Below are 23,792 nucleotides of genomic sequence, written 5' to 3'. Positions count from 1 at the left end.
TGTGTCTCTACCATTTTGCATATGAAATAAGTCTAGATGCAAACACCATTGGAAGTTCAAAGTGGTCAAATGTATGAATAGGAATTTATAGAAAAATAAGCTTTCAATGGGATTATTAAGTAGTTTCTTATTCTTTAGAAAGTAGTTCTGTTATGTGTTATGACAGTGTACCAGGTGAAAATTGTTATGAATTTCAAGTAAATAAGAACTATTTTAGAATTTGGGTTAATAATTTTTATGGTCTCTGGATTAAAAAAAGTCTTACATTAAAACATGCCAGAAATATAAATGTAAAGCAAGAAAAATTATAATCTCAAGCTCGTGTAAAAGGTGTCCTACAAAAATATTAATTTCTGCAAAATAACTTTCAATCTCAAAATTGGCTAAAGCATTACAGCACTGTGTTTTCATATGTGATCTTATACTACTAAAAGCACTAAAACAGTCATGTAACTGTACACTGAATATATAAGAATCATAATGTCAGATTGACTTTTCCTCTAGTTCACATCTTTGCTTTGTTCCTTTTTTAGAATATGCAAAAAGCCCTTGAAGTGAAAGCCAAATACGAACCGGACATGGTTGTCGGTGGCTATGCAGCCTTAATAAATTTGTGCTGTCGACATGATAATGTAGAAGAGGCAATGAACCTGAAAGAAAAAGTGTAAGTACACCGGCACTGAAACATGTCACAGAGATTTATGCTGATACACAGACCTTGTTGAATTAAGTAGGTTGAGTATTAACCCCCTCATCCATTTTTAATTAGTTTTCCCCACCAATGTATGTGCATTTAAAACAGTCGTGGGTGTGGTTTTTTGAAACAAAAAATTTGCTTTGTATAATTGAACATTAGAAGCAGCTACTTTGTGTGGTCAGTAATTTTTTTTTTTATTTATTTTGAAAAAGGAAGTTCACTACGTAGGATGTGTTTTGTTTTTATTGAAACATACATCATGTCTGAATTGAAGTTTGGCTTCATTTAAGGGGGAAAAAGGTACCTATATTGTGTGTTTGAAAGCACCAGGAATATGTTTAGAATGTGCTATACCTATGTTGTTTTTAGAATAGCAGAGTTTGGATAATGCCATTTTAAGACTGTCAGCAAGCATTCTGCTTTAAATTTTTATATTCTGAGCTTTGTATCTTGGCTGTAAAAGTTAGCTCCCAGCTAAAACATGCTATGCATGACTTATCCTGGAGCAAATTCTTACAGATGATCCTTCTATTTCCTCCTGTCCTTTTTCCCGTGAAAGGCTCCTTTTGGTCTGATGCTACAGTGAATATAAAAAAGGTCACATGCTACTTTCAGGTTCTCTCATATGTGCCCACAAAATACTTGCTTTGGTTTTATGGTAGGTTAGCAGGCAGGTGCTATTACACCTTGCTAGTGTTTGAAATTATGCAAAATGATTGAGCTGTGAATGTCAAGAAATTTGCCACTCTGCAAATAACAGTAGCTTATTGATTTTGCCTGCACTACTGCTCTCACAGTCACCATAGTGAAACAACAGTGGAGGAATTAACTTCTAATACTTACAGAGAAAAGAAAACAAACACGTAGCAGAAACTTCAAAATAGTGGCCTTTAACTTGTTACCTTAGGTGAATAGTTTTGTTTTCTTTATAAATATTTCTTTATATAGAATGTAGCCTTGTCGCAGCCACATGGACTATGTTTTCTTCCCAGGCTTCTGAGAAATACCCTATTTTATGCAATAACTTCCAATTAATTAATTAAACAGTCTCTCTCCCTCTCAGAGACATAACCTTTGGCTTTTGAGCATGGGAAGGTGTGTAGATAATTTTTGAGTCATGTTTTAATTGTGCATTTTTAAAATTTAATCAGATTTTTCCATTAAGTTTTATTATAATTTTAGCTCTCGGTGCTGTTGTCATGTTATATGGTTTTAAAAATAAATCTTTAAGCTGAATCCATAAAATGTGAACCTCTTTTGATCCAATTCTTAATGTTTTAATTTCTAGCTTCCCTAAGAATTCACCTGTTGCTCTTGACACTGGAAAGTACATAGCACTGGTAGAAGTCTTAGAAAAGCATGGTAGACTGGAAGGTAATCTATTTGCTTTCATTGTGTGTTTCTGCTATATAATAAAGGTATCTTGGCTCAAGAATAAAAATGTGAGTTGATATTAATGGTATATCATGTCCTGAAAAGTGCTTGAACATTTTGCATACAAATTTGCATGTGAATTCAACCAGAGATGCTTGGACAGTGCAGGCCATTAGTTTTAATGGATTGGCAAGCTTGTCATTTACATTTGCACAGCTCAGTGCTTTTTGCATTTCTGCAGCTAGTTTTTATTAGCATTGCTGTTTGGATTGAGTTTGAAGATCATGACTTATGGCACAAATTGCGTATGTGCCTAGACTAATGGCTTTGTTTTTGCTTAAGAAGGTCTGAAGGCTGAACATAAAACCTATAAACATAACCTTCTCATAAGAGCCAAGTACTGCAACAACTCATTTAACTTTTTATAAAGTATATATTTTTCTGTTACTATTCTTTTATATGTTTGTTATTGAATTTTAGATTTAATCTGCAAATTGCCTGGAAATTTTGGCTTTTAATGAGTCTTTTGCAAACTGCCTATTTTGTATTTCTAGATGTTTGTATTAAGCTATTAGCTCTTTAATTTCTGTAATGTAGTATAATATAATTCTGTAGTTTACATGATTTGGTTGATCTTTAAAAGAACTCTAGACTGTCATCAACTTTAAAAGTTAATTCTGAATATTGAGTTCTATGATTTTGTAGAGGGCTTAACACCATAAAAGTGTGGTCCAAGCCTAGATACAAAATGTTATGGTTTTATACAAAACGCTATACAATAAAATAAAAAAACTAATGTAATTTTTTTCATGTAAGATCTTCCTTTGAAATTTGTCTTGGCCTCTTATTAAGCTTATTGTTAAAAAAATAATAAACAAAGCTGATGTTTTCCATATCATAATAAATCAGATCATGACCACCTCTACATTAAGCAGTTTGAAAAGATGAGCTTGCTTTTAGGAGCATAAATGTCCCTCAGAAAATAAAATAATTCATAAGTGTAGCCAAATGTAAAGTGGTCAAAACCTTCTGTCTATTCAATAATTAAGAACATTATAAAACATGATAAAAATGCACTTATTCCGTATACCAAAATGTTTGTTTCTGCCTTACTAATGAAGCTTAATGAACCTAATGTTTTAACATGCAGTCTGTTAGAAAGCTTTCATTGGCTCTCCTTGGCTAATTAGTATCGACACAGCAAACAGGCCCTATCGGTATCAGACCATTAGTCTGGCTGTATATACAGTGTAAACATATCTTTATTATCTGGCCTCGTGACAAGCCATCTGCTGAAGAAACAATGGAGTGATTTAGCAGATGTTAGCATTGAACGATAAAAGCATCCATTTAGTAGAATCTTGCAGCTATAGGGCAGACTGTACGGGGTTATGTGGTGCAGAGTGGGCACACAGTTCCTATCTATAATTTGTAGTCAAAGTTGCAGCAAAATGATAAAACCATGCTATTGTGGATTTATAATTGTAGTCTCGTTTAGAAATGCAAGTAGTAATTAACTTGAAATCGGCATTATACACCAGAATTTACATTCCTGCTGGGTTTGAAATGCTGTTTTAATAGCAGTTTGTTTTCCCTACATGAAATTACCTAAGGGTCTTTTGTGTTGTTTCACTGTAGATGCTATTAACATTCTAACGGAGATGAAAGAGAAGGATGTTCCTATCTCAGGCAGAACAGTTGCATCTCTTTCCCGCATTCTTAATGCCGCTGCCATGCGAGGTGAAGTTGAAACAGTGAATCGGTTACACGAGACCATTATGAACCTGGGCTTGGCAGAAAGTCCTGCCCTTCATTCCCCCCTGATTACGGTTCACCTTGAAAAGTAAGCTATGTTTGGGCTTCAGATGTTATGATATTTATTTGTGTTATATGACCTGTGTATGCTGCTCACATGCCTGTTTGGAAGTGCTCACGTGCATAAGCGTGTACACGTACACACACAACACTAAGAAAAGTAGTGAATGAATATGTTTTCCTTATTTAACTATGTCTGTTGTCATCAGGCAGACATCATGTGTGGGAACAACAGCTGTGTTTTATGGTCACATCAGAGATGAAGTGGCTATATGTTGGAATATGCTTATGAATTAGTTTGTTCTAAAGTCTGTTTGACAAGATAGCTATTCAGAGCATGATAGGTGTAGTCTCAGCTCTCGTGGTTAAGTGGTATGTGTTTTCCCATCAAAACAGCATTATTTTGCTGTGCCTTCCAATATATCTCAGGTGGGTTGAAGGGTAGTTGTTGAACACTGAAATATTTTTAATTCACATAATTCAAATAATTTGATATTATTGCCAATAGACTGCTGTGTTGATGAATTTAAAATTCAAAGAAAAAGCTGTCCGGCTTGTCTGTTATGCTTGGGAGGGTCTTGCCTATATATACTCTTAATATTATTTATTAGAGAAAAGGAATTTTATACAGTCATTCTGTCAGGAAGTATATGTAATTCCATGTGTTATGTTCCTTCACATAAATTTTCAGTACAAGGTGTAGAATATTGGAATTAATGTACATATAAACTATAAAACAATTTCTTATTCAAATTAAGTGAAGGGTCTCTTTTCACTTCCTTTACTGTATGTACAATCCTTTTATTATTCTTTTCTGTGTCACTTATGTAGTTCCTGGATTTTAAACTCTAGCAGCTAGAGTTGATTAATCAGTTTCTTGAGATTTGGTTCATGTAAATGAAATGTTATTTGTTTAAATATAATGCCTATGAAATGAGTGAGTTTTTCATAATATCATGTAAGTCAGCCATGTGGAGGTTTCTTGTTCTTGTAAGTACTCTGGGTATGCAAGGTCTGTGTAACATTTTCTATATTGAAAATTCTTGTCAAAAAGATGTAACTCTTGGTAGATGTATGTGCATTCTCTTCTAAAATTAGTATTTTAGTGTAGTGGTCAACAATTAAGAATATAGTGTACATCTTTTCAGTCAGCAGCTCTTCCTTGATTACATCACAAGAAAAGGCAGATGTTTATGAAAATAATTTAACTGCAATCATATGTAACTAATGTGTTGGAAAAATATCTGATATGCTTTGCAGTGTGCAGTAAGAGCAGCTGCATTTTACATAATTGCTTTATGTGCGTTGACATGCAAGTTGTACCTGGTGCTGCTTGGGTTCTTTGCACTTGAGATGTAGTGTAGGACGACGTAGATAAAGATGTGATCATCTGTGGATGAAAAGCAGGATGGGAATAAGTGTTATTTTAATTTAATTCTACATTCTTTTGGATTATAAATGTTTGGTTAAACATTCTGAAAAGTTTCTTTTTTAACAAAGGAAGAGACTTTTAATGAGACTAGATTAATAAAGGAGGAAGTAGTTCCAAACTGTGGAATTGTGTGGCTGCAAGTCATTGACACTCACCTGTTTAACTCTTAGTACATTTCATATATACAAATCCAGTGCAAAATAAGCTCATTTCCTGTGGGTTTTTTGCTACCTTTTGGGTGGAGAGACTGATTCCTCTTCAGTGGTAGACAAAAATGGGAAACTTTTTTCTGCATAATTTGCTTGGGAGGAATAACTGCATTTCACTGGGATTTTGTTCCTGTGGGTTTTTTTGTTTGGTTTTTTTTTTTTTTTGAAAGTTATGAGTGACTGAAATACGTGTAATACATGTTAGTCGTTTCTTTCAGCAGTAGTGCTTACTGTTTACCATCCTACAGCTCAAGTATCATGCTGAAATGCTGTCATTTAGCTGCAGGTCATCAACATGCCTCTGAAATTAGCTCTGGGATATTTTTTAACGTTCCACAGCAGTGGTTTTGCTAGTGTTTTGTGTTCTTAATTTATTTCAAACTTTTTAGTTGCTTGTAAAGTAATCTGTGATTTGCTTTTGGAGATTACAATTGTAGGTGTAAAATGTTTTCATCTATTCCTTTTCTCCAGTCCTGAATATTCTGAAATTTTTAAGTCCTAGTGCATGTTAAACATGACAATTTGCAGCAGAACATGGAAAAGAAAATAATGTTGATGATGGACACGTAACTTGACAAAAACTAACAAAATCTAGTATTGTACATTTTACCTTTAATATTTTGAGAAATATTTAACTGAAGTAACTAGAGAGAGAACTCAGACTTACCTTGGGGGTTTTTTGACCCTGAGTAAGGGGAACTACCCCCCTGCTTTAAATTGTGTTGATTTTTATTTATGACCTTTACCAGTTTCTCAAGATGGGACAAACCACAATCTTGGTCTGTCATTCAAGGTGATAAACCTCCCCTGGACCATATGACAAAAATCCTAGTTTCTAAAATCTGCAAGGATGTAAAGAGCTTGTACTTCTTCTTAAAATACGTCTTACTTTTGAACTGGTTCTTCCAGCTGCTAATAATTAGAAAAGCTTGTGTTACCTTCACCATGTAAAAGTTCTTAAGATTTTAAGGTTTGTACTTTTGGCTTACATCCTCTGCCAGCTCTCAGGGAAAACCTATTTGAACATGAACAGTTTTGCTGAAGAGGTTTGTGAAGCTGTTCCTGTCCTATACAATTTGGATAATACCTATTTACAGGATGATAAATTGACAGATGAACTACTGTTGCTTTTTTTCTTTCCTCCAAGAAAACTGCACGAGCCAACTTTTTGTGCAACTAAAAACAGGAATGCATACCTTAAAACCTTGATATGGTTCCTGTTTTTTCATTAACATAGATTTGTTTCTGTTCTCCTTGAATAATATCACCTTTGAGAAAAGAAACAAAACATTTTCAAGGTTAAAATTTACTAATTCCCTATATCAGAAATGTTCTTAAGCAGAGGGAAGAAAACTTGCAGATAAACTGTGAAAACATTGTTACAGACCATATGAACAAAGTATTTTGTAGTTTTAAGTCAGGAAACACAAACAGTTAATATCTGTATATTAAATGATCAAAAGGCTATAGTTGGATTGTTTTTCTTTAAAATAGGTTAGTGTATTTTAATACAGTGTTGTCTGGTAAAGCGTTGTTGGCTTGTTTGTCATTAATCTTATATAAACCCATTTTGATTAGTTTCTTATGTAGTAGATAGAGCATGAATGCAGTGCCTTGACAATTTTTCTTCTGTTGTTTTCATGGAGTGAAATTCACTTATGGTTTTGGTTGAGATCATTCAGTGGCACAAGTTATTTGACTTTTAAATGCACTTTTTAAAACAGCATAATTTTAAACTAAGTGGTATTTTTAGTGGGGGAAAAATATCTCTAGTGGGGAGAGGTTTTTTTTCTAATTTTTAGCGGCTTTATTTCAAATATTTGTATTAAAACCCTTTACGTGTTGCAACGAAATTAGGGATGTTTGGCTCTCTTACTCCATTATTGCAATTAGGAATTTAGCATCATCAGTGCCAAAGGACAAAAGTGTCTCATTTGCCCTATGGGGACAGGACAGTGATAAGATGATTTTTCGTCAAGGATCATTGGGTCGTAATTAAGTTACATTCATGGCTATTGCTTTTTGAAGGATGATTGGTAAATGACAGGCTTCATGTGCTTGCTATGGACAGTGTTCACTAGGGTTTTTTCTCCTTCTGTCAGAAAATCCTGTTGAGTCTGATAATGTAAATGTGGCATTTTATTCTGAACAAAAGAGCAGGGAAATGAGCTATCTTGTCTAATCATTCAGTTGTTTAACACCGACTTCCAGTTTAGACTCAATTGGCTGGAAAGCACTTGACATGTGAAGTTAGTGCTGTTCCGAACGCATGTTTGAGTAAATTTTAAAGTAAGTGACAGCTAAATTGTACCTAGGGAAATTACAAAGCCTTCAACACAGTTAATTTTTTGGGGAGGATTAGTTGTAATTGCAACACCAGTCTCCTTGAAGATTCCTTAGTATAGCAGATGAACAGAAACACATTTAGCTCTATCAAGAGCCTGTTCTCTTTTAACAGAATAATTTTTGTAAAGCTGATTGCACCTTGCTGAATTGACTTCCCTCTACACTAACATCTGCTTCAGATTTGTAGAGAGGGATTTGTTTTACCAGGCTACCCTCCACCCCCACCCCAGAGAGTCCCTTTTTTCTTTCTACCTCTCTAGTGATTTCAGGTTTGAGAGCTTTTCAATCAGTAAACCCCTTAGGTAAATTGCCACTTCACTAAAGCTTTATGCATAATGTTGCAGCACTTCATTCCAATTAAAATCAATATTTGGAGTCTTATTTTTATCAGGCAGACTCTCTGGTTGGGAAAGTTGTTTATTACAAGTAAAAGGGTTAGATTTAGTGCTACATTCTTGAAGCAAGAGGAGAGTGGCTTGTGGAAATTAAAGGGGACTGACATATCCATGCACATTATAGCCAGTCCTGCTACGGTGCGTTTTGCAGAAACTCTTGACATCTGAGTAATTTTGGCTCGTCAGATAGTTTTGTGTGATTAAAATTGCCCCCACAAATATTTTGTAAAATTGGACCCATATCTTGGGACTTTATGAACCTCCTAAACAGAAACCAAAAGAATCAAATAACTTGATATCTTAACCTGAGCATCAATTTAGCTGAAAAATAGCCAAAGTAGTACTCTTCTGGGACTGCATAAGGGCCAAGCATAATGTAGTGATGGCTGAGGCTCCTTCTGTCATTCAAAAATAACAGTATATGTTCGTTTTTAAAAGAACAAGTTTCAATGTACTGGAAAAATACACCTAATCTTTAAGTGGAACAGGTATTAGTCCTGAACAGATAGTATTTTTGAGTGACTTAAAGCTGTAGTAATCTGACCAACTCAAAATGAAGCGTGGATCATCTGTGTTCACATTTTAAATACTGTTTATTCCAAACTGACACCAGAAATCAGATTTTTCCAACATGCCTATGAGTGTATGGGCTTTATTACTTTTTTGACTTGATCCGTATTAATTGAATAGTAATTTTGGACCAGGCTTTTAATGCAGTTTTTTGTGCAGTTCTATTTTTTTAAAGTTAGCCGTAACAAGAAACTCACTAAAATGTTACCTCTACTTGAAATTTGAAGCCTACAGTGAGTTCCTGATTTTCGTTTTCTAACAGGACTGTAAAAACTGCTTACAAAAGTAGCTGCTGGTACTTGGAATTAAATGCAGTTTGTGACAATTAAAAAATACTGCACGCTGTTGAACAAATTGTACAAGTTCAAGTACTAGCATAAGCTTGATCATTTTTCCTTTGCAGTGGTGATACAAACAATTTGTTTGTAGAGTCTGAACTTCTCCGTCATTTGTTGTTTTATATTTGTCTCTTGCCAGTTTTAGCGTGTATCTGTTTTATAAACCCTGTCTTCTAGTAAGCTGTGGGTGACTGGTTGGTTGATGAAATGCAACTAAACAAATATATCTGATTTTGATAGATTCAAAACAATTGTGTGTAAATCAGTGTATATGATACCGACCTCCTTAAAGACAGACTTATTCAGCCTCTCTGAGCAGTACCAGTAACAAGTACAATATTTCCATTTTTGTTGTCTCAGGTCTTTGCTGACTTTTTTTCTCTATGTGTGCAGTATTATTGCCTTCAGAAGTATACATTTAGAGACTAGAAAACTCTTAGTATTACTGTTTGAATGACATTCCAATTAGTCATTCATTTATTGATAGGTTTGACCTAAAAACAGTCACTTTGATCCTTTAGGAATACAGCCGAGATAATACTATGGCTGTTTGAGCATCAGTCTGAAAAGCTAGATTTATCACTGAAAACTTTAATTTAAATGTATAAATGTTGTTGTGCCTCCCTAGAAATTGAGTAGTTTTCTGTAAAACTGGGTTTTTTTAGATGTTAACTGAACTTGCATCTAAAGCAGAAGAAAAATACTGATTACATAAATCTTTATATCTGACTATGGTAACTACCATAGTATTTCTCTTTTATGACAGTAATCTAGCCTGAAACATCTACTTGCAGTTTTGAAATTAACCTGTAATTTAGTCTTCACCCCAAATGACAAAAATTCAAATGACTCCATGGGGTGCCAGAAGATGCACTGTAAACAGGGCTCAGTAAGGGGGATAAGGTAGAAATCCATCATCTTAGGTTCTTTTTAAGAATGCCAGCATTTCTGAACAAAATTAATTCTTCCTGTATTTTACTCTTAAAAATTTTTGAAATACTAACCTAGATTATTGAAGTAGTACATAGTAGTCTAGATAGTTCATTCTTTGAAAAAAGCAAAATCTGTGCTGCACAAGAAATGTGATGTAAGGAGAGGACATCTGAATTGGACTTGTTTAACAATAATATCTTATTTCAATAAGGTTCTGTTGATCAATAATAAAGTTACTTCAGGAATGTTAAATCATTATTTAGTTTTATTATAGCCTTCAGCTGCTGCTGTAAAGTGATATTTAAAGAAAAAGATTTTTTTCTCTCTCTCTTGTTTTAGGTGGATTTTTTGTTTTATTTTGTTCTGGTTTTGACTGGGTTGTAATCCTTTGAAGAATGGTCTGCAGCAGATGATTAAGTACTGTCAGTTGCACAGTATAGAACATTAATTCATATTTGTTGTTAAAAGTTCCAGATGTGATTGTTTCTATGACTTTTCAGTTTTGCATTTTAACTGTGTACACTTCTGAAGGTGTTAATAATGTATACATACGGTAAAATTCAGCGAAGGGCTGGGGTATCAAAAATGGAACTATTACGTGTTACTTGCACTTGCTGCCTAAAGGCTCCTGAGTAAGTGCATTTAAGGAAGTCAGCATGTTCTGCACTGATTTACTAGTACATGAATATATACTGTGGTGTGGTTAGGTCAGCATAAAATACATTTTGATATCTTAATATATTGTTGAATTAATTGCAAAAATTATACTTTTAGCAGAAAATATCCACTGCACTCTGACCTTCATGTAGAATGGAAAAATGTTAGCCCTTCCATTGTGTTGAAGTGGAAGTCAACATATGATTTATAGCCAGTCTGTTAAGGCATAGAACAAGTATAAAGCAATCTAAAGAGCTGTGGTTATCTTAGTTAATTCTGGAGATCTGTATTGAAACAATAATGCTGTGGAAAAATTGTAAAGAGCTTAGAAATTGAAAATGTCTAAACAGAGATATTTGGATATAATATAGCGTGCACAGTATTACAAGCAAGAAAAATAGAACTCTGAAACAAAAAGTGAAATTTCCGTGGAATTTGGGTTTAGTCAAGATAGTACCTAGCAGAACTTAAGAATATTACTTCAAAAATAAAGTGTGTCTGATGATGAGGACCATTTACACCTTTGTAGTGAACAGTGGTCATGCAATCAAAAATTATCTAGTCAAGGGGGAGAATACACACTCGAATTATATAGAGACTGCTAAATGAATTTTCTATGACATTATAAAGATTAAAGTGGCTTCAGCATGTGTTACTTCTGATCAGAATGTCTGTTTTTATTCTTGTTTTGTTTTGTTCCACAAGGGATGACATGCCTGCAGCTCTGGAAGCTTTAATCAACTGTTATAAGAAGTATGGTAAAATTCTTCAACTTCATAACATCTACTGTAGACTGGTAGAAAAAGGAGATGCTGATCTTCTACAAAAGGGTTAGTTTCATGTAGTCAAATGCTGTCTGGTTGTATGAAGTGTTTTCCGGAGGCTTTTCTTCCAGGACTTGTGTATAATTTCTTTCAAATGAAAGAAAAAAATTGTTTGCATTTTTATGTATAACTTTTCTTCAGATTAAGAAATTGATTATGATTTTAAATGTAGAACAACTCTGATGTTTGTATAATACAGCATTGAAGCAACATACCTGTTTTTCAAATTGTTGTGCATTTCAGAAACCTAATATCCTCATTTTCTATGAGCAGAGTGTGCCAATATGTAGTCTTGTCTGTTTTGTTGAATGTAGTTCAAAATGTAGTGCAGATAAACAAAACCATTTTTAATATGCTCAAGCACAAAGCTTCAACAAATTGTGTCATTTGTTGTAATCATTCCGTATGTTTCAAAATTTATCTTCCTATAGCTTATTCTTGGAGTTTTTTGAGACTTGGAAAATATTGGTATTAGGAATGTCTGACATAAATATTAAAATGCATCAATATGTTTAGTAAATTAACAAGGTTTATTTTCTCTTTAGTTTCAGATTTTATAAGCAGAGAATATGGTGACATGATGGCTCTTTATGATCTCTTCTTTGCCTTCTTGCAAACAGGAAAATACAAAGAGGCCAGGAAGGTCATTGAGGTGGGATTTTAACTATAGTACTCTAATCGTGCAGCTATTTAGACTCTTAATTAGAAACATTTAAAGTTTTTAACCTTTAATTAGACTTGTTCTGATTCATGTTAATAGAATTCAATTCCAGTAATAAAAAAACCTTGACCAGCTTTATTTTGTATAATTACAGTTCAGAAGAGAGACAGTTGTCTTGTATGTTGAAATTGTTTCCTCACTTTTTCAAATTTGCTCTTTTATATCAAAATGATATTTGCATATTAAATATCGGATTGTGGAACAATTAAATTAAACTGGCATTCCTGGGTGTAAAGTTGCTAATCCTCTTTCCGAAGGAATTCTTTGTTCTTAAAAGCACTGGAATTTAATTTGCTGCAGACCATGCTCAGATTTATTTGTAATGCTTGTCTACAAGTTAATCAGCCAAACAAGTGCTGTCTGCTACTGTTTGGCATTTAATTTAGCATTTCTTCTCTCTCTCCCTTTTTCAGGATAGTAAGCAGCTTATAGGAAGTGGTAGGTGACAAACTTGGTCTATTTAGGATTAGTATATTTTATCTAGACTTGATTGAAATTGTGCTTACTGAAATTGATAAGTCAAAGGGGCAGCTGCAGAGTCTGTCCAGATTATGATTATTTTTCTTCTTAACACAGTTGTATGTTTTTAAAATGCTGCATAAGTTTTCCAGCTAATGTATGGCAGGAGGCATCTTGCAGAAAAAGTAATACTTTGTCCTCAACGTTTTTGTATTATGTGCATACACAACTCTTTTTGTCTTTTCTTTCCTAAGACAAAGAATGCTTGTTCTCCTAATTGCCCTTAGAGTATTTGAAATACCAGTTATCCCTACTTGAATTGTCTAATAGAATTCTAGCATTTGAAAAATCTTAACTGAAGATCTACTTGTTTGTCTGTGGTGGAACAATACTGTCCTGCTGTGGCTGAAGGGAAACTGCTAAGCACAGTGCTAAAGCATTGATATTTCTATTCTGAGAGGGTTTTTTGGAGCACAAATTCTCATAATACACAAGGAGAAAAAAAATATCAGTATCTGACAGTAGATGATACTGAGGAGTTGAGTTCTTTTTGCAGTGATTAAAGCATATAGGAGGTAAAAGGATAAAATCTGAGATTTGGAAGTAAAATTAAAGCTAAATGAGTAAAACTGTAACTTCACGTGATTTAGCAGCTCTTTCTTTGATACTGGCATTTAATTTCTCAAAATTTATATTGGTGTCTGGAGCTCAGTAATCATGAATAGGAAAGTAAGGAAGTTATCAAATTTGCGGGGCTTTGAAACTTTTGTCATTCTCTTAATAGGTACCAAATTATCTTTGCAGATATTCAGTATTTGGTAATGGATCATAAGTTTTAGTAACCACAGATGCTTAAGCATCAAATACCTGGAGATTAAATGGAAGTTTTCCTGACTTTTAAGCTATTTAAAGTAGGTTTTCTTACTTTTACCTAACTTCTACGAAGTATGAATTATAGCTTTGTATATGCTGTTCAGGAAAAGCTGTTTTAAAATCTGGAATTATTAGTAGTATAGGAATTTAGCTAGGAATAGTATGAATGTATTTTACCAGTGGATAAAGTGGCACAAAATCGATTACTATATAATGCATTATATTTTCAATATGGTTGTGTTACATAACAATATGTGAAGTATTTTCAAAGCAGTTTTTTTCACAAGGGGAGGGTAGAAATCTTAAAATTTATATTTGCTGAAGAAGGAAATTTTATTGTTTTAAACCTTAGGGAAGTTCCTATTTACTTTTTTGTTCATTGGGAAATCAAAGCCCTAATCAGTGTAATGCGGAAGATGGAGTACAGGGCGTATGTGTATCCTTTTCTCTAGTCCAGTGGGTTTTGTTACTAAATTACTTCTCTTGATGGTCATCTCAGATAGTTTTTCTATTTTCTTTGCTTATGAAATAAGCTTTTCAGATGCTGTTGCATAGATTACCTTTCAGCATGTACTTTCATCAAATATTGCTGATTATGGCGGTCACTTGGTTTTAATGATATTGTTTGTTTTGAAAGTATCTGCGGAATTAATGAAGAGTATCTACAAGGGTAGTAATGAAGCTGGCAAAAAATTTCCTTAGGAGCTAAGGATATGAAAACCTGAAAGGATATGGTTGCTTAAATGGAGTGTTACTCACTGGAGACCACTGCCTCTGCTTGCTCTGACTATTTTTAGAAATCAGAGGTACTTGAGGCGGTTATGTGGAATTTAGTGACAAGTGCTGCTTTGAAAACCTTGAAACTCAAAGCCCTAGCAATGAGAAAATAACTCTTAAATCTCAAATCTTTGGTAAAATGTGAGCGGGTGGCAATACTGGGAAAGAAAGAAGGGTAAGATTTGAGTGAGATTATAAAAATCAGGTCAGAGTTGTGAATGTTCCATTATCTGGCCACAGATGTATTGTGAATGCATATATATAAACTTGTGTTTTGGGAAATAGCAAGAAAGCTGAGAGCTTTGGGGCTCATCTCCTTGCTGGAAGAACAGCAAGACTAAGTGGAGAACGATAGTACAAAAGAAGGAAAGGGGAATAGAAAGGAGATGAGGCCAAGAATGCATCTGACCAGTGCTAGAACAACCAGACTGAAGCATGTAGTAGTTTGGCAGTGCAAGTGTCTTCTGAAGCAATGCTGACTGGAAGAGAAGCTGTGATTGAGAAGACTGTGGGGGGAAATGCAGTTTCTGAGGCATCACAGTTTGTATGATAGCGCTGCTGGACTGCCTTGTTAAGCTTTTGAAAGTCTGTGCTCTCAGAGGCAATGGCTCCAAATAAGGTAGCCTTGGCTGCTCTGTGAAATGTAAGTCTATTTTATTCTAGCTGTGCCTGGAGATTCCTGAACCCTTGAAGTCATGCTGTGGTAGATGGATGTGCTGGTAGATGCTATTTTGCTTTACACTGGAAACAAGTTCTACCACTGGGTGCTGTAGTACATCAATGCATGATTTAGTCTTCTTAAGTGCAGTTCAACTGATAAGTGAGCTTTTGTCTTGAGTCCGTCAAAGATGATCCTGTCAAAACAAAGTTGGCACATCTATCTGTCTTACCACAAGGTCACATACTAACTTGCTTTCTCTTGGATTGGCATAGTATGACTTCTGTGTCATCAAATCTAGCCCTGGCTACTTAGGATTTTTCCCTTGCTTGGAAAGGCAGCTTAATTGCCTTTTGTCCTTGAATTTTTTTTTTTCCATTAAAAAAAAAGAAAAAGAGGGAAAACTAAGTGTGTTTTGGCTTTAACTAAAATAAACTACATTAAAACTAATGTAGACTAAAAGAAAGGGATATGGATTTTCAATGAATGGGATTAAGGGAAAAGTACCCTCTAGAAAAATATTTGCTTTGCCTGAATGTTGTCTTACTTCAAAAGTATTTAATCAAATTTCCTCCTGGAGGGAGATATTGTGTAATTATTTTTTGCTCCAGGTAGTAGATCAGAGAATCTAGAATTGCTTGACCTAGTATTCTTTGTCTGCTGTATAAATGATAAGAGAATTTTCTAGACCCTAGTCCCCCAGATCTCTCCAATCTTACCTGATTGCAGTACTGGACAATTGAAAATCCCTTGTGTTTACTCAGTTATTGACTGTCACTTTATTAACCTAATAGAGCTCGTGGTTAAGAGCTGTACTAATTTGAAGGTCATCCAGGAGAGTAGGAATGAAAAAGGAAATGTTACACCACCTTAGGGGAATTTGTTTACTCTTCCTGTCACCTGTTACTTTGTTCTATTGTTTTCATGCTGCACGGAGGTTTAAAGATTTCACTTCCTGAAGTAGTTAAAGTACAGTTGATGTCCATCATTTTCATTCGGTTTTAATTTTTTTTTAATCTCTTGAGTTTTGCACCAAGATCTTGTATTTGCAGCTGTGTTACACGAATGATGGTTGAATACATTTATTCATGCTGGATGCAGCTATTAAAATACTTGCTTAATCTATGTGTAATGAAGCCCATGTCCACTCTTGGCCCTTTCTGGTAGAGTTAGAAGATTTATATATCATTCAGTGCTGTAACAGTCTTGCAGCAGAGGTTCAAGCAAACTCGTCTATAAATCTGCTTAGCAGAAGTCTAAACCATGTTTTCATGGAGTAGAAATGAACACTGCACACCTGTGACTAAGTATGCAAGGTTTAAAACTGGTGTTAAATCCATTTCTGCACTGTATTGATAAAATCATTGCACTTTATATGAAATACTTCACCAAATAAGGCCCACATTTAGAAAGATAACAGCTTACTTGCATTTTTAGTTGAGTGCTTATGGACTCCTCCAACAGGAACTATGGGTTGGTAGCAATGTTGGACTGTCTTTGTGTTGTCTGAGAGATAACTTCTTGAAATCTTTCTAGATCAAATCACATCAGCTGTTAATTTGTTACTTCAATGAAAGAGTAAAAGCTCTCGTTTCTGCTCTGGTTTTGGTTTTACTGGAATTGAAGGCTAAGAGGATTACTGTACTTGGAATATAAGGAAAGATCTCAGAATTCTATGGCAAAATTTTTCAGATCAACCTGTACAGTTTGCTACCACTAGAGGAACCTGCCTTGAAAATGACAAGGGATAGTGCATGGCTTCAGAATTCTTTTAACCAGATTTTAATTAAGTGTGATACTGTCTTCATCTTCTGCTCTCATATTAAATATGTCATTTATATTTAATAGTTAAATATATCATACCATATCCCACATATCTCAAGACATTTATGTGAAGAATTGAGGGACAAATGTAAAATAGTTCAATGAAATGTGTTCCGATGTGAATAAATGCAGGAAAAGGCATTTGCTGCTGAAATCTGAGACCTGACAAAAGGACTGGTTTGGGTGAGTATAGTGAACAGGAATATATCTATCAACAGATGTCAGGTTAATTTAGGAGGTAAATAGATTTAAGCAAAGAATTGTGACATCCAGTGTCAGCAGACCTCAAGATACCAGTTGCCATTGGATTTAATCTACCATAAAAACAATGAGAATATTTCTACTTGATATTGAGAGATTACAACCTTCTTTCATCCAGATTGCTTTTTTTAAGAGTCTACATCATAAAATTGAGTCTTGCTGATTTTATGCTGGAGATAAACTATCAGTAGAAGATGCTTTCTTGATTTGTGACAGCAGGATTTAGGGGGGGGTGTTTATGTGTAATTTAATGATGGTTATATCTAGTGTCTGAATTTACCTACAAAGACTTATTTTTGGTCCTGTTGAGAAAAGAGTGGAGATGATTAAAACAAAATTTAAATGTTTGTGTAACAGTGGTCTGAGATTTAGGGATAGTTTGTAGGGGGTGTAATAGCTTTTATTAGAGTAACTGTATACAACTGAGAGGGAGGAAAAAGGCTGAAGAGCTTTTAGGCATACAAACCCTATAATTACAAGAAAAAAAAAATTTTTTTCTTATTATTGAGTCCTGGAACCCCAAGAAAAGCATTACTTCTCCTTCTGAAACTAGACTCCAATAGAGTTAGTCATTAGTGAACTTGGATTGTGTGTCCATGCACGTATGTGGGTTAAATAAAAAAAAGGGTGCTTACTAGTTCAGTGCACATTATTTAGAAGTTCTTAAGTATTGCTCTCTTCAAGAAAAGGAATATGTTTCAAATAAGTAAATTTGGTAAGGAGATGACTACTGAAAAAATTCCTTCAGAAAGAGAGAGGGTAATGTCTTCAGAATGTGGGATCATGGCAAGAGCTGTGCTGCTTTTCTTAGCTCCAGGGACTTTCTATTAGAAGGAAGAGATTTATAATGCTTTTTTCATTCATCATACAACATAAAACCACATTTCAAGACCCAGTGCAAATTTTTGCTCTGTTTGGAGTCTAGGATATTCTTGATGATTTTGTTTTGAGCAGGGTTTTTGCATGTTTTTTATGTCACCTTTTCTTCCAGTGTGATTATTGTTGTGAAGATCTCTTATTGCCTAATAATAATACTTCACTGCCTAATTTATCTTGGAAATCTTACTGGTAAATGTAGAACATTCCAATAGTGATTAAACATACATCAATCCCAGTTGTCATGAGTAATGATTAAGTTGTAAACCTCTTTCCTATTTTTATTTTACTAGTTTTGGAAAATAATCAAGTTGCCTTACATTTTTCTCAATGTTTGCCTAACATGAAGTAGCACATATGTCTCTTTCAAGTGAAATAAATTAAGTCATGAGTATTTACTCAACAGATACTAATTGTATTGGTAAAGTCAATGAACTGTGAAGCTGACAGAAGTTTTAAGGCAAATACATACTTCAGGAAAAAACCCCACAAACAGTAAAAACTTTCCCACTGGAGACTGTAAGCTTGGTATTTTCTTTTTGTGAACTACTTCTTTTTATGTAAAAATTAACGTAATAGAACTAGACTGTTTGCTATCTTGGGTAATTGTAGGATAGGTGGAAAGGGGCATGAACCTGAAATCTAATCATTCATAACAGGAGAGTTAAGGAGTGTAGGTATGTAGACATGTGTCCCTTTGTCTTTCATTAGATATCTGGTAGTGCAAATAAAATATCAAATACACGCATGACTTGCAGTGGAGCAACTCATAAGTTTTAATACTTCAATACTGCATTAAAGTACTTACCCTCATCAAACATGAAAAGTAGTTATATTGAAGGTATATTTATAATTGTATTCGGGCTTTCATACAGTTAGCCCTTGCCCAGAAAGTTGAACAAGTGTCCAGATATTTCAGATGAGTTTCTTGTCAAAGACATCAATATTACAGGGCTTGTGGTGTGTTTAGTCATATTTGCTTCTGGTCAAAATTGCTTACAAAGAACAAAAGGAATGATTAATTTTTTAGAGAAATCCCATTGTGGTTGTGAACAGTTTGCAAGGTTTTCTTTTTCTTTTAAAGAGTAAAGTGAGTGAGGGATCTTTCTATGCTGTCATCGAAGAAACCATTTTTTAAATCCATGACAACTAAACTTCTTTCAAAGTGGGAAATGAACTTCTAGAAAAAGTACTGCTTCCATTGCCAGCCATATACAGCTGTAGCTCTTATGTCATCCTGATAGTACAAAACTTAAAGAAAAGCTGAACTAGAAGGGAACTAAAATAGTTTATTAGAGAGCTGATATGATTGCAACCAGAAAGTTGCTTTTTGATGCATAGATTATATAGATCCCTCCATCTCCAAAGCTGGATCTTCGGTAAACTTCTGGACTATTGCATATTATTTGGTATGTTCAGAGCTGATAACCAACTCTCTCTTTTTCTGTGTATCCCACTATGATACTTCACTTATATTTTGCTATAAATTTTATAATGTGAGAAATAGAACAAAGCAGTATACTTTCATGCGTATGAACTCGAAGATTATTTTTTTAAAAAATAAATGTTTTAATGTGTATTTTTTGAAAACTAATGCATTGCTATTTGAAGGTGAAGGAGTGTTTAATAAGAGGAAAAAACATAACAAAAGAGTAGCATAATTCCATCTTATCTAGGACTAGACTAAGATGGCTACATAAGGTATAGGAATTTTGTACCTGTGTGTTCTTCTAACTTCTGATTAAGAAGTACACATACTGCTTAGTAGAAGTGAAGACTTTTGCTGAGAGTTTTAACAAAGGGGAAGATTCAAGCAAAACATACAGTGTTTATGTTGTAAAAAACTTTGTTCAAGTAAACTGCCATGCAAGAATATCCCCGGCTTTGTTGAAGCTGCCTGGAATTTTTGAGATTTTCATAGGCATTTTTGTGGAATCAGGGAAAAATCTGCCTTTAAATTAAGAACTTCCCATCAAATGTTCTGTTTTCACTGATGCTTATGTTAGGGAGAGCTGTTAGAAATGACATACATCAGTTCTTATAGCTGTCTGTTCAAGGCTGTCTGTTCCAAGAAGTAATGCATTTTCTTGCAAGACATTGCTTTGGCATTTAAATCTCAGTAACTGGTTCTGGTACTGGTAGCATAAGTCTGTTATGGCTGTTGATGTAACTCTTCATGAAATGTTCTTCTTCCTTCAGCAGCATTAGCTGTCTCTTAGTATTACTGACTTTTTCAACTGCAAAGAGAGGAATGAATGGATCTAGCCTTCCAAAGAATATCATTAAAAAGTGCAATTTGGCTGTTTGCTTCCAATATGTTTGAATTGGTGATTATAGTAGAACTGTTTCCCTAAGAAAAGAATGAACTTTGCTGAGAAAATACAGGGATTTTGAAGAAAACATAAATTAGTTAAGGAGGTCAGAGTTAAACTCTAATGGTTGGAATTGGTGTGTTATTCACAGTGAAGTTACATGAAGAAGGGCCAGAGTAAGTTGACCGGTATATGTAAGAGTTATTTTGCCAAACAGTGCACGGTAGTAATTTGTGAGAGTGCAGTATTGGAATGTTAAAAGAGAAGTCTTCCATCTCGTGTCATGTATATGCCAAATGAAAAAATGCTTCTGCTGGCTTTCAAATAATTATGCAACCTAAGCCAACTGGAGCAAAAGTGGCACTGTTAGGGGATGGATTCAGCTCCTAGTTTCCCGAAAGTCATCTTTTTGAACAAGATATAGGGTTTCTGGTCTGTAAGTTGCCTCTTGTGGGTTTTCTCTCTAAGTAAGTTTTGTGTGTAAAGAGAAAAAGTTTGGTTTAGGCAAGTAGAGAGAAGTAAACAAATATTTCTGTGTGTCTTCTGTAAATTATTTAACTTTTTTGTTAGAAGAGTTTTTTTGAAAGTAAAAAAGTACTGTTGCTCTTTTGGCTGTAACAGTTACAGATTGCTAATGTAAACAGAATTTGAATGTTTCTATCATTATCTAAAAATCTAGAAAAACATCTAATAGATTCCTCTCTGACAGGTCAGTATTTTCGCAGATAGTCTGTTTTCTTTCAGCTATAAGAGGTAGAAATTACCTCAAATAAAAATGTTAGTACAGAAAATGTGGCGATTGGACTCCTTCAATCACCTGTCTGAAGCGACTGGTTCTAGGAAGGAGGAGAACAAATCAAATGCTTTTAAAGCATTGGGATCATTGCATTTACATGATTTTTGAGTGCTGCTTGACAAGAGCTCTTCCAAAGATGCAGCATATTTTTTCCCTTTCTGGCTAGTTTTCCTTTCTGTGTGTGAAGGTACAGAATCAGTAAATAAATTGATATAGGTATAAGTGTAGTATAATTATTGTAGAAACGTGGAATATGCTGAGTTGGAAGGGACCCATCAGGATCATTGAGTCCAACTCCTGGCCCTGCACAGGACGCCCCAAGAATCACACCACGTTTAAGCTGAACCTCAGAAAGATAGTAACAAAGTTGATAAGAGTATGGACTGGTTTCTGTAGGAGATATGAAGTAGGTGAGTTCTGCTTAGCCTAGAGAAGGAACAGTGAAACTGGGAATTATTTAAATACTACCATTAAATTATATGAAATTGAGAAGATAAAGAAAAATCAATTGTGGATCATCTTCTAATGCAAAATCTGGAGGTTTCCAATGAAGCTAGTAGAAGTTAGACTGAAAACAAACAAAAAGTGGTAGCATTTCGGTTGTTTTCAGCAGAAAGTAGTGGAGGCAGCCCTTTGCCAAAAGATCTATGGTGTTCCAGGAGCATCCAGAAAAACTCATGGAAAAGAAACCACTTATTAGAAACACTGTGATCCACTAAACCTCGGGTAGTTGGAGAGTGGAAGAGCACTGAAGGGAAAGTACTGCTGTGTTTTCTGCCATTTTGTATTCTCCTATATTCAGTGTGTTAGGGAGAGGATAACAAGCTTTGGTTTGGTACAGTAAAACTGTTTTATATTCTAAGAGAATGTAAAAACCAGAAAGCCTCCATGTTTAGTTTAGATGCTGTATGAATTGCTTGAGAATCTCAAAAGGAAAAAACAAAAAGCAAAACCCACAAAAATACTTTAAGACTCAGTAACAGGTTTTTTTTTTTTTTTAAGTCCATTGAAACAAGCAAGATCAAAATTGTAAATGGGAATTTGGAAGAGTAATTAGAGTAACAGTTTTTCCTAATTTTTTTGTTTTATTACATGCATTTTTTGTTCTGTATTTTAGTCTACTGTATTGTAGAAAGACTGCTTGTTGCTAAATGCAATGTTTAAAATTCCCTAAGATTGTAAGGGATAAGCTACAAATATGGACTATCAGGCAAGCCCTGGAGATTTAGTTAATCTGACCTAGATGTTCTTTTGATGATTGAGACCTGCAGTATGTGAAAACACTTCTCAATTTCAAAATGAAACACAAGGATATCTGTTGTATAACTCAGCTGTCCTTGTAGTGACAGACACATCAATCATTTCTGAACAGAAAAGGATTTACTATAAAAAGTTTGTAGGTTTGGAGCTGTTGAGTTCATTGGCATTCGGATCAGCAATGATATTGGAAGTTGTAAGTGAATTCAGCATTTGAATTTTACCATGTCCTAAAGAGGATTAGCTACAAATGCAGGCAACATACTTTTTTCTTTTTCATTTTCAAGAGCCTGTTGTGTATCAAGAGCCTGTTGTGTAAGATGTTAACTCTTTACTTAGTTTTAAGCATATTTTATGTGAAACTGCTTGTATATCTTAAAAAACACTGAACAGGTACCTATAAATATAAATAACTGTGGGGAGGACAAAACTGAACAAACAATCAATTGGGAAAAAAGCATGTAACCTCTTGGGTGGAGACTATTTTTTAGTACAGCTAAACACATAGAGATGCTCCATGTTGAGGATCTGTGGAGTTAGTGTCCTATTTTTTGCAAAACCTCACAATGACTGCATAAAATGGTTTGGGTGATGGGCAGGATTATATGACCTAAGATTTACTCTGCAGAACACTGTTTCTTATGTATTTAGCAAATTTTAACAGTTTTGATTGAAGTTTTGTATGCTGGTTTTCTGGTGTATGCTGAATTATTTCAGAAAGATGCAACGGTAATAATTCTGCAATTGGAGAATATGGGAAAAGGAAAGTATTTGTATTTAAGGGCATTGGTAAATTGCCTTTTCAATGGTAATGTTTCCACTGTTTTTGAACTGAGACTTAATATTTCTCAGAGCTTTTTATTCAAATTGCCTCTTCTATGCAAAGTAGCATTAAAATTTTGGAAGTTACACTTCACATTTAAACAGTAGAGATTTCTTATAATATTAACAGGTAAAAGACTTCAAGAGTCAAAACATGTTTCTCTGTAGGGGTGAAAAGACATTTCCTTGGAATTACTTTGAGCTGTATTAATGTGAATCTAGACACCTGAAATGAAAGCCAAGTCCTCTCTTTAAATGATCTTTTTGCTAAAATGAGATAGTGTAAAGCAAATAAATCCATGTACTCTATGGGAGGAAAGGGTAAGATGTAAAAATGATGGATGCTTTGCACACTTTTTTTTTTCTCTAACTTGTTTTATATATGTTGGACATGAGTCCTGGAGTGCTTGTAACATGTTTCTTTAAGAATTTTGACTTTTCCTGTCTTTTTTTAAGAGTTTATTTAAGTGGAAGAACTACTTCTCAGTGGTGCTGAGAAGGTACAATGTGGTAGTCTGTACCAAATGGAGTTCAAACAAAAGCCGTGAACTTTTATTATGAATACA

At 34.4% G+C, this 23,792-nt stretch overlaps 1 protein-coding gene across 1 annotated transcript in view; it reads left to right on the top strand.

Annotated features, from left to right (window-relative positions):
• The window catches only part of LRPPRC (leucine rich pentatricopeptide repeat containing), an 86,645-nt gene that overhangs the window by 36,545 nt on the left and 26,308 nt on the right, over window positions 1–23,792 (top strand). The window contains exons 21-25 of the mRNA XM_032683288.1: window positions 534–664; window positions 1,986–2,071; window positions 3,710–3,914; window positions 11,472–11,596; window positions 12,136–12,242. Of these exons, the coding sequence (XP_032539179.1) occupies window positions 534–664; window positions 1,986–2,071; window positions 3,710–3,914; window positions 11,472–11,596; window positions 12,136–12,242 (654 nt within the window). The remainder of the gene's footprint in view (window positions 1–533; window positions 665–1,985; window positions 2,072–3,709; window positions 3,915–11,471; window positions 11,597–12,135; window positions 12,243–23,792) is intronic.

This window comes from Chiroxiphia lanceolata, chromosome 3 (genome assembly GCF_009829145.1).
Source record: "Chiroxiphia lanceolata isolate bChiLan1 chromosome 3, bChiLan1.pri, whole genome shotgun sequence".
In the NCBI taxonomy this organism is placed as follows: Eukaryota; Metazoa; Chordata; class Aves; order Passeriformes; family Pipridae; genus Chiroxiphia; species Chiroxiphia lanceolata.
This window is presented reverse-complemented; position numbering and strand designations above follow the sequence as displayed.